General features: G+C 47.0%; 3 protein-coding genes and 3 non-coding genes across 6 annotated transcripts; 4 read left to right on the top strand and 2 right to left on the bottom strand.

The window, feature by feature from the left end:
* Window positions 1–750: 750 nt before the first annotated feature.
* Window positions 751–1,509, top strand: BO83DRAFT_204123 (MGMT family protein). The gene has a single exon (XM_025526660.1). The coding sequence runs from the start codon at window positions 1,019–1,021 to the stop codon at window positions 1,490–1,492; it is 474 nt and encodes a 157-aa protein (XP_025391276.1). The 5' UTR covers window positions 751–1,018; the 3' UTR covers window positions 1,493–1,509.
* Window positions 1,510–2,880: 1,371 nt separating this feature from the next.
* Window positions 2,881–2,961, bottom strand: BO83DRAFT_t83. Its single transcript has one exon. It is a non-coding gene; the product is annotated as a tRNA-Ser (tRNA).
* A 98-nt stretch (window positions 2,962–3,059) lies between these two features.
* BO83DRAFT_t82 lies at window positions 3,060–3,140 on the bottom strand. Its single transcript has one exon. It is a non-coding gene; the product is annotated as a tRNA-Ser (tRNA).
* A 1,810-nt stretch (window positions 3,141–4,950) lies between these two features.
* Window positions 4,951–5,031, top strand: BO83DRAFT_t89. The gene has a single exon. It is a non-coding gene; the product is annotated as a tRNA-Ser (tRNA).
* A 1,164-nt stretch (window positions 5,032–6,195) lies between these two features.
* On the top strand, window positions 6,196–9,693 carry BO83DRAFT_204054 (uncharacterized protein). Its single transcript, XM_025526659.1, has 8 exons — window positions 6,196–6,865; window positions 6,922–7,248; window positions 7,300–7,473; window positions 7,527–7,551; window positions 7,607–7,646; window positions 7,749–8,236; window positions 8,289–8,648; window positions 8,702–9,693. The coding sequence occupies exons 1-8, from the start codon at window positions 6,322–6,324 to the stop codon at window positions 9,594–9,596; spliced, it is 2,853 nt and encodes a 950-aa protein (XP_025391275.1). The 5' UTR covers window positions 6,196–6,321; the 3' UTR covers window positions 9,597–9,693.
* A 3,634-nt stretch (window positions 9,694–13,327) lies between these two features.
* BO83DRAFT_415019 (ATP-dependent DNA helicase 2 subunit KU80) lies at window positions 13,328–16,046 on the top strand (the record flags this gene model as incomplete). The annotated part of the gene is made up of 10 exons (XM_025534608.1): window positions 13,328–13,518; window positions 13,581–13,635; window positions 13,704–13,770; window positions 13,824–13,891; window positions 13,952–14,120; window positions 14,171–14,231; window positions 14,283–14,783; window positions 14,838–15,223; window positions 15,274–15,485; window positions 15,544–16,046. The coding sequence occupies exons 1-10, from the start codon at window positions 13,390–13,392 to the stop codon at window positions 16,044–16,046; spliced, it is 2,151 nt and encodes a 716-aa protein (XP_025391274.1). The 5' UTR covers window positions 13,328–13,389.
* Window positions 16,047–16,112: the final 66 nt, after the last annotated feature.

The following is a 16,112-nucleotide window of genomic DNA, read 5'->3' as shown; positions in this document are numbered from 1 at the left end:
GATGAAACGCGCATCCCGTCGTTCAATCCACCGAAATTGTGAACCGACAATGCAATCCTTCAGCTACGCTAATTGAGCCTGGAGCTATTTTTATTATGACTACCGGGGTGACACCAGAAGCAACGTTTGTGCGCCATCGCGGTAAGTCTGGGCTGGGCCTAACGGCAGTGCATCGCATCAGATTCCATCCCGCTGGCATCCCGGCGAATGCTGCAATTCCATCATCTTCAAACGCATAAAGAATCATGAATGAGACAAAACAATAGAATGGCTGGATTTCTCCAACCATGGAAGCATGCCGTGCCACACCAGTCAGGAATGGAGACAGTCATGTGCACGGAACCACCCGATTCGTCAATTCGAGCACAACGTTGCGGAGTCGAGTTCCAGACCCCTCTCTCGCTCTGCAGTTCTGCATATAATAAAGAACGACGTTTTACGGTAGCATCAAACGGTTGTGCCACCATGTACTTTGCTTCCATCTAGTACTACTACCTATTGATCAAACCTCAAACCACTTTGTCCTTGTCTTGAGTGGTCAGTTATCCTATAAGTATAAAAATAGCCATCCACAATACAAAGGCATATCTAGCTAACCTAACACGAACAGTATCTTGTACCCCTTTATCACTGAACTTAATTCCCTATTAAGTGAAGTTTCGGACCCAAAACAAAGCAGAACGGGTACCTCATCCAATAGTTATCTCATCTCATCTCTCCGTTCTCATTTACTACTAGTACTACCCAACATCTGCATGCGATAAGGATCACAAACAAACGGGAAAAGGACAAAGAAAGTTATCTCATCCCACACCAACACAACATATTCTGTGCTCCGTACCTTATCCATCCTTCAACGGTCGAACATCAAACAAACAAAGAAACCATCATCATCATCCTTGCCCCTGTCTACTACTATCTAAATATAACATCCTCACACAAACAACGGCAGTCATCACCATCCAATCATACATCCAGGCGAACTACTACATACCAACAGAGCACTGGGCCTGTAACCATGGCTTTACCTCAAACGCAACACCAACCACAAGAACAACAACAGAAGACTATTACACAACCATCCCCGCAACCAACAACCACAGACATCAAAACAAAAATGATCAAGAAAATAACCACACACCCCACCCTTCCCTCACACCGCCGGAAAATCTACCTTGCTTTGCTATCCGTCCCCGCAGGCCGCTGGACCACCTATGCTGCACTTGCCAAGCATATTGGTACTAGTCCACGAGCAGTTGGGGCCGCGATGCGTCTGAACCCGTTTGCACCGGAGGTACCTTGCCATCGGGTGCTGGGGGGCAACGGGAAGCTGCTGGTGGGGTACAGCGGTGCTGAGGGGTCAGGAGGGGCAAAGAAGAAAGCGAAGGATGGAGTGGCGATGAAGAAGAGAATGTTGGAGGAGGAAGGGGTTGAGTTTACTGCGGAGGGGATGGCGAGGGGGTTGTGTTTCGAAGGCTTTGGAATGGGTTAGTTTGCTGTCAGTAAAGTGATATGGAGTATAGTTCTACTCATGGGATACTTTCTCTGTTGGTAGCATGGAGGTCTGTAGCATTATGGGAGAATGTGTAGGATAGTAATGCTTCTTTTTGGTTGATCTAGGGCCAATTTGACAAGCCCACCAGTAGTCAATACAATGGCGCAGAATCCTTTCAATTGGAAGACTACTATAAGTTGCCAGAATTTTGAGGTGAATCTAGCTGGATCCTCACCACTGCTGCTGGAATCCATATAGAATGCGTCTTGACCCCTCCAGGCTTACTAAACTTATTCTGTATATTACAAAGCCAACGCAGGCACACCAGGGACGAAGACTCAGATGTAATGAAAATGGAAAGCAGTACCTTTTCAGTAGTGTAGTGGGTGAATGATGAAAATATAGTAACTAGTCCTTATTCTAGTTGGCAAAGATCCATTTGATATACAGTGAGGCTGCTATCAATCTCCACTGGATTCTGAGTCACTTACTACTGGCTGCTACGCCAAAGGATCGTTAACATACGGATTGAACTAGTCAGGACCGTCCAGTCACCCCCAAGATAGGATGATTAGCAAGTTCATGTTCTTGCTTCTCCTTGCCTAGCTCTGCTAATGGCACCCTCTTTATGGGAATTTAATTGTTTGCCGCTGGCAAACCAATAGCCTATTAAAGAAGCCAAGATCCCCCTACTACTCCGCAGCAATATACTTAAATTTTAAGTTTCCCTGGGCACTCACCACATGGAAAAGAAGTCTCTTCGCTATTTATAATTTACGTGATGACCATAATCTTTCTGGGACAGTAGATTATACTACGCTACAAATACGCTTTACACAGCGAAAGATATGATATGACAGTGATAAGCATTTGCATAAGCAAGCATGGCTCCCTTCTCAGCCTTGCCAGCCACCGTCCCATATCGGGCCTCGCTGCCACAGATATACTGCTCTGATAGATACTATTACTCTGTCTACAATGCATTGGTTAAAATAAGTAGATTCAGTATAATCCCACAGAGGAATGCTATAAATATGTGTAGGTTAAATCTTCTGTATGAAATAGTGCATTCCCCGCGGCTCGTAGAGTAAGTAGACACGCGGCTGTTGTCTCCGGATGATCCAGTAGTCTACTATGATAATGCCTGCTAAAGTCCCAAGAAAGAGAGAATAGCTGCCTAGAAACGAGGAGATTTGTATAGTATGGTAATTTGAACACCGTGTGCTGTTGCTTGTAGTGGAGGATTCCCTATATCAGTGGTTGCTTATATGGGTGGTTTACTGTATGACAGTTCATGTCAATGACTTTTAATACATATTTCTATAATAATGTTAGCGATAATAGAAAGAAAAAGATAACAGAGCTAAAAATAATTAATTGTACATCGTCAGCGACAGGATTCGAACCTGTGCACGCGAACGTATCAGATTTCGAGTCTGACGCCTTAACCACTCGGCCACACTGACTAATGATAGTACTAGTAACTAGTAGTAATAGTAGTAGTAGTAATAATGATAATGATAGAAAGAAAGAGATAAAACAGAGCCAAAAATAGATTGTTAACCGTCAGCGACAGGATTCGAACCTGTGCACGCGAACGTATCAGATTTCGAGTCTGACGCCTTAACCACTCGGCCACACTGACTAATATGATATCATCTTGACCTAAATTTGCCTCTGTATACCTAAGCGTAGCCTCGAAGTTCCATCAGCCATTATGCTAGCCATGCTAACTGAACTACCTTAGAGCACATCCAGGTACAATCCGTGGATCTTATTGTCGGTACCAACTGAATATCGAGAATCCTAAAGTATCGTCAAAAAAATATCTTTCTCCTCTTTGGGCGGCCCACCTGCTGTCGGTAGGCCAATAGCTGAGAGATATACTTAAATATACTAAAGTGCTACTCGTATATATAATCACTCTGATGGTCCTACTGGTAGTACGTCTAGGTCTAGCAACACCTACAATACCACTATTACTACCTGTCTCAAAATCAGTAAAAGTCGTCCAGGTCTTTGACTGTGAAATATATCAGGCACTAGTAATGGCAGTACTAGCCATTGAAGGAGCAGAGTCGTCTAATCAGCATCTCACAGTTGGATAGTACATTAAAATTTTTATTTATCCTGTACTTCTATACCTTTATCCGATTCTGGTTTCTGTATAGCTCAGACAGATACCAGAATCCTAGATATCCTTTCGCTTACGGGACATTACCACTCCATTGTTATCTGTAAATGCACCCCCAATAAACCTCTTCAATAAGTACCGGGTAAGCTGCAAGTATCCTAGTATTTCGGTGATCAATGTCGATGAAGCGCCGAGAACGAGTATATATATCAAGAAGCTGGTCACCATCAAGCTCATCCACAAGTATATCTGCGTTGCAGCACGACTGCCAGCTTCTATGGCTTGCATATCGGACAAAGGTCTCTTGACCATCAGATTCCTTTATAGAAATGCGGAATGTCAGTCGAGCTCCGGGGTCCCCATCCCTGATATCTTGCGCCCAGACATTGGGGTTTCAAACACCAGGTGGGGAAAGTTCAGCCTTGACACAGAATCCTCCCATGTGGATCTCCCTGGTCGCGTTTATGTAGATCTTGGTATGCTGGAAGTCCACACTACAATGGCCTGGATCTCGCTCACGGCCTTGATACCAGCAGCCCAAGGCCAGACACAACCGGTTCTTGAAATTGCCAATTCGCGTGTTAACAGCTAGCCTCGGTTCCGGCAGTATATTCTCGGTCTGAATCTTCATCATCCAGCATAACTCCACACATAGCTGCTTCATGGATGGCATGCTCGTCAGCCGCATTGTACCCACCAGTCACTTTGTACTCTTCAGGTGTTGAGCTCCCGGGATGAAGTTCTAGAGAAAGTGATTTGACTGCGCTTAGGATGTTTCTGTCTATAGTGCCACGTCGCTTGGCTTTGAATCAGGGATTCGGCGTACACCAGTTGACCTTACTTGTCTGGGAACAACAAGGCTAAGGACGAGAAGACCGTAGCGCAAAGAGCCCCCAGCAGACTGTTCAAGCCGACGAATCTGCTCCCCAGTCTCGAAACCATTCTTTGCCACCCAAGCTTGCAAGAGGGGCTCGAGATTTTCCGGGGCTATTTTCTCAATTTTTTTTCATTGTTTTCATCGTCCCAGTTCCGAATTATCAGAGCAAGCAAAACTCTTGATCCAGGGATGTTGTTTCGAGATCCGTGCTCTGTTCCAGATTTTTAGAACATGCTGAGACATTCACTGCAGCTAGGCAGCTGTCAGCTGATCCTTCGCCTCTTCTTCCTGCATGGCCTCTGACCACCACCTCTTCCAACCAACCACCAACCATCTTCTTGAGATCTAGATAGATCAAATCCATATATCTTTGACCCTTCGTCTTGACTTACTCCATAGCTTTTTTATATATATGATAAATTATACAATCTACCAAGCGTGATAGTCAGTGTGGCCGAGTGGTTAAGGCGTCAGACTCGAAATCTGATACGTTCGCGTGCACAGGTTCGAATCCTGTCGCTGACGATGTACAATCTATTTTTTGGCTCTGTTAACTCTTTCTTTCTATCATCAACATTACTACTACTACTACAACCACTACTACCATTATCCCTATTTCTCAATGTTATCTGAAATATTCATCTTCATGCCATTTCTGCTGCAAAAAGGAACGGACGTGAATGCACCAGGAAAAGCCATCGGTACCGTGCTGTATGCGGCTTCTGCTAATGGAAACATCTGTATAGTTGAGCTGCTTCATCATGGAAAAATATAAAGCACCCCATAGAATGATTTCTAAGCTTCACTGGAGGTTGCTTCTGTCAATGGTCTTAATGTTATCAAGATGCTCCTTGATTATGATGTTAGAGCAGATTATATTAAGTCAAATATTGACACAGACAACAACATTACACTAAATGCCGCGTGTGCGAATGGACACTTCTCGATCGTGGCATGAAAGTACATGATAGCATGCCTTGTAAGGCCGCTGAGAACGGCCATACCCAACTCATTCAACAGCTGCTAGAGAGAGGTGCTTGAGGGGGTTGTGCTTCGAGGGGTTTGGATTGGGTTAGTTTGCTGTCAGTAAAGTGATATGGAGTATGGTTTTTCTCGTGGGATGCTTTCTCTGCTGAATAATATGGAGGTCTGTACATTAAGACATAATGATGATGATAGTATTAATAGTATCTAGCTGGTCTTCACTGAACCGACACAGTCACCAGTATGTAGTGTAATGACGCCCAGTCCGAATAACTAGTATCAACTACGTCCTCGCTCTGTATCATTCAAACACACTAGTGCTTGGCTTAGTAGGCACAAATTGGTGGGAGATACAGTCGGGCAGTAAATCACTACTAATCTTCGACACATCCTGAACAGTTACTATTTGAGTATACGGCAAAGGATCGTTAGCATCGTCGGGGTAATGAAATCACTTACACTTTGAACAAGTTCAGAATAGCATGAACGAAAACTAACGTTTCTCTTTGCCTAGCTCTGCTAACCAGTTTTTTTTTGACGACTGAGTTTTTAGCTATATTAATAGATCAGAATACGCCATTAACTACCACTTCATACAGCTGACGAATTATCGGGATAGAAGTAGCCATCTGCAGACTAGCCAAAACATACCAACCCCGCTCAATCCTTCTCAGCCTCGCCGGTCACGGCCCATATCAGGCCTAGCTTCCACCTTCTCTACCCAACATACTATACTATCTGTGAAGGCTATATCTTCCACATAAAAATCTTTCTAATGATTCACATCATACTTTCCACTAGTGTTGCTATCAGCCAGCAATTTCACACAGAATGACTACCTCACTCTGGGCGAGAGCCCTCTCCGCCCTCCCAGACAAAGATCAGCGCATGTTTCCCACGTCAGGCACTGGATCACCACCAGTCTCACAGACATTGACCGACATCATCACTGCAATCGAAACGCAGCGCGATCGTTGCAAACGCCACAAATGGTCGACCACCAGCATCGGTGGCAAGGAGATCATCATTCGTGATGTATGCGCGAAAATTGTAGCTTGCGTGAGCAAGTTTGCCAGTGTGGTCGATATCGTTGTATCTTATGACCCGGTTCATGCGGCACTACCTTGGGCTGGAGTGCGCTTTGCGCTTCAGCTGTTTCTGAACGGAACCGAAACTTTCGGTGCTATTGTAGAGGGACTCGAGACGTCTGTGAGGGTCATTGCGCGGGGTGGAATACTCGAAGGGTTATATTATCAGAAGAACTCTGCGCTGAGTGAAGCAAGACAGGCCTTGCAAGATGAAATCGTCAAGTGCTATACAGCGGTCTTGGAATTTTTGTCTCCGGCGAGGAAATATTATCAGTGCTCGCGAACGAGTATGTTGGTTTCAAGACTTTGTTTCGTTGTTCAGTGGCTAATATTTGGTGACTAGAACGTGCGGTCGCCTTTATGTCCAAAGACGATCTTAGACACTGCACCAAGGAAATACAGAGTGCCGAGCAGCAATTTCTGATACAGAAGGGGCTCGCTGATAGCGAAGGTGATTCTAGAACGTCAGGATTGAGATTTGTTCGACTAAACTTTATTCTAGACCTAGGTAATATCGAGACACACGTTTTGCACACCATTCTTATAGCTACATCGACGGCGGACCAGGTCAATGATATGAAAGCAAAACTAGAAAAAGCCCTCCTGGACCTTGATAAGCCAGTAACACGAGTTGTGGATCAAGTTTCCGACCTTCATCGAGCTTTGAAAGGTACTAGCCGGCTGCTTGACATACGCTTCCACACAAACTGAACATGTTTAGACAACGAGAGGGACCAAATCCTGAGCTGGGTATCAGCTGTCCCGGCTCAGAAACATCTTCGTGAGGCATCAACATCGCTGATGCCAGGCTCTGCAGAATGGCTTTTCCGTCACCCTGAATTCCAGGCATGGAGCAATTCTAGTAGCTCTGAGGTGTTTTGGTTGCATGGGACACGTGAGTTGAACTATGATATTCCAAAGTTTCCTTATCAAATTGACAAGATGAAGCCGGCTGCGGAAAGTCCAAGATCGCGTGAGTTTGCTCAATTAGGGACTAACGACGTTAGCCCTTGACTAATACAGACAAGTGCTGCTGTCGTACAGCATTTACGCCTTCAAGCTAGTAAAGTACAGCATTCCCTGCCGATAGTACACTTTTTTTGCTCGAGAAACCCGGCGGAACCAGAGCGTGGCGATGCTGGGGAGATACTCCGATCACTAATAAAGCAGCTTTCTCTATCCGCTAGTAACTATCTGATGAGGACTCCAGTCGTCGAGGAGTATCGGAAACGCCTTCAAGAAGCAAACTACTTTGGTGAAGGGCCAGCTGCTTTGTCTGTAGAAAGGTGCACCGAGCTTTTGTGTGAGCTTGGCCAGTCAGCCTCGGTCATACTAATTATCGATGCTCTTGATGAATGTGATTCACAGCAGCGTATGATACTGCAGCAGTCTCTCGAAGAAATGCGTCATAGCTGTCGCGATCTGGTCAAAGTATTTATCTCCAGTCGATATGAAGAGGATATTGCTACTGGATTCAGACAGAAACGGACTCTTGGTGTGACGCCGCAAGACACTGAAGGTGATCTCAAACACTTCATTGAGCTCCGTGTGAGCAAGTTTGTGTCAAGATGGGCCAATCTACACAGCGAGGCAAACGATAGACTACAACAGCTGGAGAAGGACCTGAAAGAGACACTTATTACTGGAGCACAAGGAATGTAGGTGGGGCCAAAGTCGTTTTAAGAATCGCTCTCTGACTTAACATTACAGGTTCCTATGGGTGTCGCTGCAACTCGAATGTATCAGTGATACCTCACGAGTCAAAGACCTAGAAAGTATTTATGAAGCTCTAGAAGCTCTACCTGCGACGCTTGGTCGATCCTACGCCGCTATCCATTGCCGAATTGGATCAATGAAGGTAACTGCCAGAGAAGTGGCTAGATTTACGTTTTACTGGCTTCTGGGTGCGAAACGAATGCTCCCTATCCCAGATTTCCTCATCGCCGTAGCACGTTCAGCAAGGTGCTTGTCGACTCTGCAATCGGGGACCATCATCGATTACTGCTGTGGATTGGTGGTGATAGATAACGAAACAAATACATTTAGGCTCGCTCATCCGACAGTTCGAGAGTAATTATCATCAGATCAGCCTGTACCCGAATCGCCGCTGACACAATCTACAGATATCTCGAATCCCTTGAGATCTATGGCGATAAAGAAGTGTGCTACAACATGGCCCTGGGGTGTCTGGGTGCATATCTGGGCGAAGATTGGGGTGAAAATGAATTTCTCAATTACGCTACAAACTATTGGCCATCTCATGTGGAAGACCTTGGATCTGCACCCCAAAGAGCCAAAGTTGTTCCTCGTCTTACGGACTTCTTTACGAAAGAGGAGCACTTTGATGACTGGCTGGACAATTTCGAACTACAGCAGAGAGAAGGCGGTTCTAGCTGGAAATCTACGAATGAAAGAAAGCTCGATGCCTCAATAAGCACTCCACGAACAATGCTATTTTTGATCTGCTGTTATGGATTCGTGGAAATGCTTGAGAATAACGATATTGTTGGGGATTTGGATGTGAACCAGACAAACAAAGATGGAAGCTCTGGGCTATACCTGGCAGCTCGTGGTGGCCACATCATGGTTGTTCAGAAGCTCCTAGACTTGGGAGCCAATATAGACGCACCGGGGTTTCAGTACGGGAATGCACTTCAAGCGGCGTGTTTTGGGGGGTGGACGGAAATAGTGCAGCTTCTGATCAATCATGGCGCCTCTTCCTCTGTGCCCAGAAGGGGGGAATATTCCAGTCCCCTGCAGGCGGCTTTGGCGAGTGATAACAATGCAATTGCAGAACTCCTGCTTGATGCTGGGGTCAAGCTTACTACACAGCAGCAATTCGATGATGCCATACAGACCGCAGCTTTCAAAGGGAATATTCCAATTTTCCAGCGGCTTATGGCAGGGGATGTTGGAGACTTTGCTCCAGAAATCAGGCCTGATCCCCTTCAAATAGCCCTCGCGGGAGGCAAGATGAGGAGAGCAAAGCTGCTATTGCAAGTGAGAAGCCGTCAATAGTACAACTAGTTCTTGATGCTGGAGCTAAGCTTGAGCTCCGAGGCCGATACGGGTTTCCTCTCCGCGCAGCCGTCATCACCAACAACTTTGAAATCACAAAATATCTGCTTGAGAAGGGTGCAGATCCGAATGCTGAAGATATTGAGCTGGGAGATGCTCTCCAGGCAGCTGCAAGCCGGGGCAGTCTAAAGTTGATGTCACTGCTGCTCTCTTATAAAGCTAATATCCAGGGCCGAGGGGGCCATTTCGGTGATACGCTGCAGGCTGCTGCTTTTGGAGGCCACGAAAAAGCGGTAGAGCTTCTGATTCATCACGGTGCTCTGGATTCGTTGAAAGACCCTCGTGGGAGATATCACAGTGCTCTAAGGGCTGCGGTGTACGCTGGGCATCAGAGCATTGTGAAAATGCTTCTCGAAGCAGACGTGAATCTGGGGCTTCGAAGTGATTCAGTGTTAATACGCTATCTTAAGCCAAACAGACCCGATGGGAATACTCTTGCAGATATCAGGGAACAATTGGGACGACTGCATACTCTATCAGAATTAGGACCCCTCGAGATCACTGCTCAGCGAAATGACGTGGCCTTGTTGGACATGCTACTCTTAAAGGGGGCTCAAATCGGCTCTTCTAGAGCCTACTCTGGGCTTCTGGAGACCAGAACACTTGCTTTGCAAATAGCAGCGTTTTTGGGGCATGCCCCTACAATCAGGTGCCTCCTAGCCCATGGGATTGATATCAACGAGGTGCAGCCCACAATAGGAACCGCATTGCACGCAGCATTGGAAGGGGAGCAATATCATATGGCAGAATTACTACTCTCTCACGGTGCTGATATTGATAAACATTCGACAGAATTTGGTTCCTGTCTTCAAGTCTTTTCCAAACGGGGCAATTCTGGGGTCGTGCAGTTTCTACTAGAGAGGGGGGCAAACGTAAATGACGACGGTGGTAGAAATGGCACTGCTCTCCAGATTGCTTGTGGTGCAGGCCATGTTGAGATCGTTCAAATATTACTGCAGAAAGGGGCAGGCATAAATGCACAGGGAATGGCCATCGGTACCGCAGTGCGTGCGGCTTCGGCTAACGGGCATCTTAGAATAGTCAGGATGCTTCTCGACCATGATGCGCAAGCAGACGCTGTTGGATCGAACATCGAGACAAATATTCATATTGCACTACAAGCGGCATGTGCGAACGGATGTCGTGAGATAGTTGAAGCTTTATTCGATCATGGCGCAGGGGTGCGTGATATCCTTCTTTGCCGAGCCAGTGAGAAGGGCGATACTAGTCTTATGCAATTCCTGCTCGACAATGGGTCTCCCGTCAACCCAGAAATCAGGACTCATAAACTAGAGCACCTCATAGGGAGAATACCCACTGAGAACAACAGTCTGACTGCAACCCCGCTCCATCTTGCCGCCTATCATGGGCACGAATCTGCTGTATCTTTGCTCCTAGACCACGGAGCTGACCCTCATATTCAAGGCATTCTTTACCCATTGCAGAAACAAGGCAATCATAGCAGTGACTTTGATTTCGAGACGGATATCAGCAGCCCTATTCAAGCCGCGTGTTACACAGGGAATTCACATATAGCCGAGCTTCTCTATGCTTGGGATCCTTGGGGTCACATCAAATACCAGTCTTTTACTAAAGCCCTAAAAACCAGTCTCGACCGCGGGAAGTATGAAGTTCAGAGAGTGCTCCTAATTCAAGCGATTCGTTCTGGGTTCAATGCTGAGCAGTTTGACGAAGCTTTTCGTCATGCGTGCTTGAGAGGATATACACAATTTGTTGAGCTAATCCTCGAACACTTCACACTTGACAACTGGCCGGACGTAGTACTCCAGGCCGCTGAAAATGGAAAATTTAGAGTTGTTGAGGCTTTATTGTCACATGGGGCTGATGTGGAGGCGCGCAACGAATGTGGTGACTCGGCGTCTAGCCTGGCTATTCGTAAAATGAGTTCTCTGTGCTGCGAAGACTATCGTGGTGAGCCGTCCCGTTATGACAAGACATTGGTCGCTCTCCTCGAGGCCGGGCACACTTTGGACAATTCGTTACTATCTGCAGAAATGCCTCGCAATATTTTGCCCGTTATCACTGGGGGAAGTCTTGATTTAATTATGATACTAAAGCGCTCTGGGGTCTGTCTTTTTCAGGAACCTGGTACATTCCGGACAGCACTCCTCTTGGCCTCGTTGGGGGGCCAGACGAAGGTCCTTCGTTACCTTTGGTCGATACGAGCCACGCTTTTACCCGAGGCCTTGTGTGACGCGCCCACTCAAACTAGAGAGAAATTGCTGACTACAAGACGAAAATTAGCTTCTACTAGGCACGCAAGTCGCAAGCTTAGGCGCCAGTTTTCCCGAAAGAATAAGCATTGTGACTGCAAACTGCCTGGACTGACACAGTTCGAGTGTGTGGAGTATATCGACGTCAACTCAATGCTTGTACAGCACGATGCGCAAGCAGCTCATCTGATCAAGAACCCATTCGAGGCAGCAATCAACAATGAGGTTGTCGAATCCATTCGTGTCTTGATGGACTTGTTTGCCAATAATGATATGCATCGCGCGGGAATCTGCACTAGCATTCTTTCTCTGCTTCTACCTGTCTCTATGGATCTACTATCGCTCTTGCTCAGTCAAGGGGGCGATGTGAACGCACGAAGTCCTAAAGATGGAAAGACATTGCTGTACCGTGCCGCCGCCGAGGGAGATGAGGAAGCGATCAGGACTCTTATATCTTATGGTGCCCAGACTTCTCTGCAATCAAGAGAACAAGGAACAGCCCTGCATGCCGCTGCAGTGGGTGGCTTTCATGGCTCAGTCAATTTGCTTCTGACAGAAAATGCGGAGGTTGACGCATCATGCACACTCAGTGGGACCCCACTGGCGGCAGTCATGGCTCAGGAATGGAAGTCCTGCTGTGGTCATTCCCATCGAAGCTGTGCTGAGCTTTTAATTTCCTGGGGTGCAGATGTTGATCGCATTGATGAACGTCTTGGTACTCCGATGGACATTGCATACAAGGCGGGAAACATTGAAGGTGTGGAGCTGTTACTGGAGAACTGCGCACTGGATTCTAGGCATCACGATGTATTCCACTCGCATGCTTGACCGAGCACTGACTACTATAGCTTTCGTATTTTTGTCTACCCATCGAAGAAGATATTGGTAGAAGCGACTCGTACCTGGCAACTTGGGAAAGCTGAATGATTTGGCTGCTGGATGTCCATTTCCCCTCAAAGTAGTTGTCATTGCACGTCTCTTCCAGGTAAGATAGACCTTGCGCTATTCGAAGCGATTGTTAGCAAATTTGCCTTTGATAGGCTCTCAGATACCAGCGAATACAAATACAATCTTTCAAACTATGAAATAGTAAAATTGGTTATCCAATTGTCCATCAGTTCAGTAACGGCTCCGTTACATGTAGAATCCAGCGCTACATTCACTTGAACCATGTACAGACTCAACTTATGTAATTCGCTGTATCCTTTTATATTCGCCAACAAATTAACAGATCGTATTGGAGCAACTCTGCGTCCGAACAATTACCAGATCTATGCTATGAATGTAGTATACGCTGCCCACTACACGCCCCCTTAGTCAGCATCCACAGGATGATGTCATGTGCTTTCGCGTCCCGCCCAGTCCCAATCGGGAAATATCACGCGTCTGCCTACTCTGAGTGCATCTTTCTGCCTTGAGCTCGTCGCTTTTTATGTCCAGCCAGCGGCGGCATCGAATGGATCTGATTTCATCGATCACTTCAGTCATCTTTACTGAAAATGGCCGATAAAGAGGCAACTGTCTATATCGTGGATTGTGGTAAGTCCATGGGAGAGCGCCGTCATGGTCGCGAAGTGACGGATCTCGACTGGGCGATGCAGTATGTTTGGGATCGCATCACAGGGACGGTGAGTTTTTTTTTCCCCTCTCTATATAGTTCTGTCATACTTGTAAGCTTATGCTTGGATAGGTGGCCACCGGACGAAAAATGGCTTTGATCGGTGTTCTTGGGCTGAGGACAGATGGTGAGTGAGCTTCTTCTCGACGGGTAATGTAGTTGATGATGGGTCGGAGCTAACGCAGGAACGTCTAGATACCGCGAATGAACTGGAGGATGATCCTGATTATTCGCATATCTCTGTTCTATCCGGCATTAAGCAGTATGGAGCATCCTTGCTTGTTGTGTTTCTGGTGACTCGCTGACGACGTATAGGTTTCTCATGCCGGATATCCGGAGTTTGAGCGACAGGATAAAGCCTAGCAAGACTAATAAGGGAGATGGTGAGTTGCAGTCCTCTTGAATAGTGATTGGAGTAGTTGGGCTCTAGCTGATTAGTATAGCTATCTCTGCGCTTGTGCTTGCGATTCAGATGATCATCACTCAGTGCAAGAAACTGAAGTATAAGCGCAGGATTGTCCTGGTTACTAATGGGCAGGGCCCGATGAATCCGGATAATCTCAGCGAGATAACGAAGAAGGTTAAGGAGGATAATATTGAACTTATTATTTTGTTAGTGTCAAGCGAAATACTATCGGAAGTTGAAGGCTAACATGCTGCAGGGGCCCGGACTTTGATGATCCTGACTACGGAGTGAAGGAGGAGGATAAAGATCTGCGAAAGGTATCCCACCCCGATCCGTCTGCTCTGGGCTCTAAATGACAATTACTACAGGCGGAAAATGAAGCACTCCTGCGTAGTCTGGCCGAAGACTGCGATGGAGCTTATGGAACACTAGAACAAGCTGTTGCGGAGCTGGAAACCCCTCGTGTAAAGAGCACAAGGATAACGGCAAGCTTCAAGGGCCATTTACAACTAGGAAATCCCGCAGAATACGATACTGCAGTTCGGATCCCCGTGGAGCGCTACTACAGGACATACGTTGCGAAGGCGCCGTCGGCTAGTCAGTTCACAGTACGTAACGAAGAGGAGATGGAAGCGGCGGCAGCGGGCTCGCAAGAAGGTAGTTCTCTTGTAGGTGTTCGAAACAGCAGATCCTACCAAATTGATGATGGGACTACTGAAGATGGAGTGACAACCGTGGATCGAGACCAACTTGCCAAAGGTTACGAGTACGGGCGGACATTGGTCCCTATCAGCGAGACGGATGAGAATATCACCACCCTAGAGACATTTGCGGCTATCGAGCTTCTTGGGTTTATACAGAGCGATCGAGTAAGTTCTACCCTCAATATCTGCTGGGTGCTGCTAAGTTAATCTTGCTGCTAGTATGATCGGTACATGCACATGTCGACGACAAACATCATCATTGCGCAGCGTGCCAATGACAAGGCAGCACTCGCTCTTTCCTCCTTCATACATGCACTCTTCGAGCTGGAATCGTATGCTGTTGCCCGTATGGTCTTGAAAGAGAACAAGCCCCCTGTCATAGTTGTGCTTGCGCCATCAATCGAACCCGACTACGAGTGTCTCCTCGAAGCGCAATTGCCATTCGCAGAAGACGTTCGAACATACCGCTTCCCTCCACTCGACAGGGTCGTCACAGTGTCCGGTAAAGTGGTGACGCAGCATCGCAACCTACCCAGCGACGATTTGCTGAATGCAATGGATAAATACGTGAAAAGCATGGAGCTTACCGATACGGACGAGAACGGGTGAGCATGACTAGAAGTCATACTAACTTCACTGCTGACTTTGTACCAAGTGACCCGACGGAATCTCTCCCAATTGATGACTCCTTCTCACCAGTCTTACACCGCATCGACTCCGCCGTCCGTCACCGCGCCATCCATCCTAACGACCCTATTCCTCCCCCTGCCCCAGTTCTAACCAAGTTCTCCCACCCTCCGGATGACCTCGTTGAGAAGTCCAAGAAATACCTAGACAAGCTAGTAGCAGTATCAGAGGTCAAGAAAGGTCAGTCCCCTTCCCCCTTCCCCCTTCCCCCTTCCCCAAAGCACCCTCATACTCACAGTGATGATTCCAGTCCCACCAAAAACCAAAGGCACCAAACGGTCCCGTGAAACGGAGAAACCACTATCTGGTCTCGACGTGGATGCCCTTCTCCACCAAGAAAAGCGCACGAAGATATCACCAAACAACGCCATCCCTGAATTCAAGCAGACGCTCTCGCAGGCAGAGAACATCGACACAATCAAGGATGCAGTGAAGCAGATGAGCACTATCATCGAAGACCAAATCAGACATAGTCTTGGCGATGCTAATTATCATCGGGTTACTGAGGGGCTGGGTGTGATGCGGGAGGAACTGATCGATTATGAGGAACCTGCGCTGTATAATGATTTCTTGAAGCAGCTGAAGGAGAAGTTGTTGAAGGAGGAGCTTGCCGGGGATAGAAGGGAGCTGTGGTGGCTGCTCAGGAGGAGTAAGTTGGGGTTGATTGACAAGGGGGAGTCGGATCGGTCTGAGGTGGAGGAAGAGGAGGCGAAGGCGTTTATATCTATGGCTGCTAAGTGAAGACTCGGGTATTCTGATATGGCTTAGTTCTCCAGGAAGAGTATCATAGCCAGAACTGCAAACCAG

The sequence above is a fragment of the Aspergillus eucalypticola genome (genome assembly GCF_003184535.1).
Source record: "Aspergillus eucalypticola CBS 122712 chromosome Unknown BO83scaffold_5, whole genome shotgun sequence".
NCBI lineage: Eukaryota > Fungi > Ascomycota > Eurotiomycetes > Eurotiales > Aspergillaceae > Aspergillus > Aspergillus eucalypticola.
Note: the sequence above shows the minus strand (reverse complement) of the source record. Positions and strands in the feature narration are given on the sequence as shown.

What these genes read in the sequence shown, in the direction of transcription:
- BO83DRAFT_204123 (XM_025526660.1), top strand. Translation starts at nt 1,019, where the DNA reads ATGGCTTTACCTCAAACGCAACACCAACCACAAGAACAACAACAGAAG.
- BO83DRAFT_204054 (XM_025526659.1), top strand. Translation starts at nt 6,322, where the DNA reads ATGACTACCTCACTCTGGGCGAGAGCCCTCTCCGCCCTCCCAGACAAA. An exon ending in GTTTTGGTTGCATGGGACAC is followed by an intron (nt 7,474 to 7,526) that starts GTGAGTTGAACT and finishes GACAAGATGAAG; the next exon opens with CCGGCTGCGGAAAGTCCAAG. An exon ending in GCTCATCCGACAGTTCGAGA is followed by an intron (nt 8,649 to 8,701) that starts GTAATTATCATC and finishes CACAATCTACAG; the next exon opens with ATATCTCGAATCCCTTGAGA.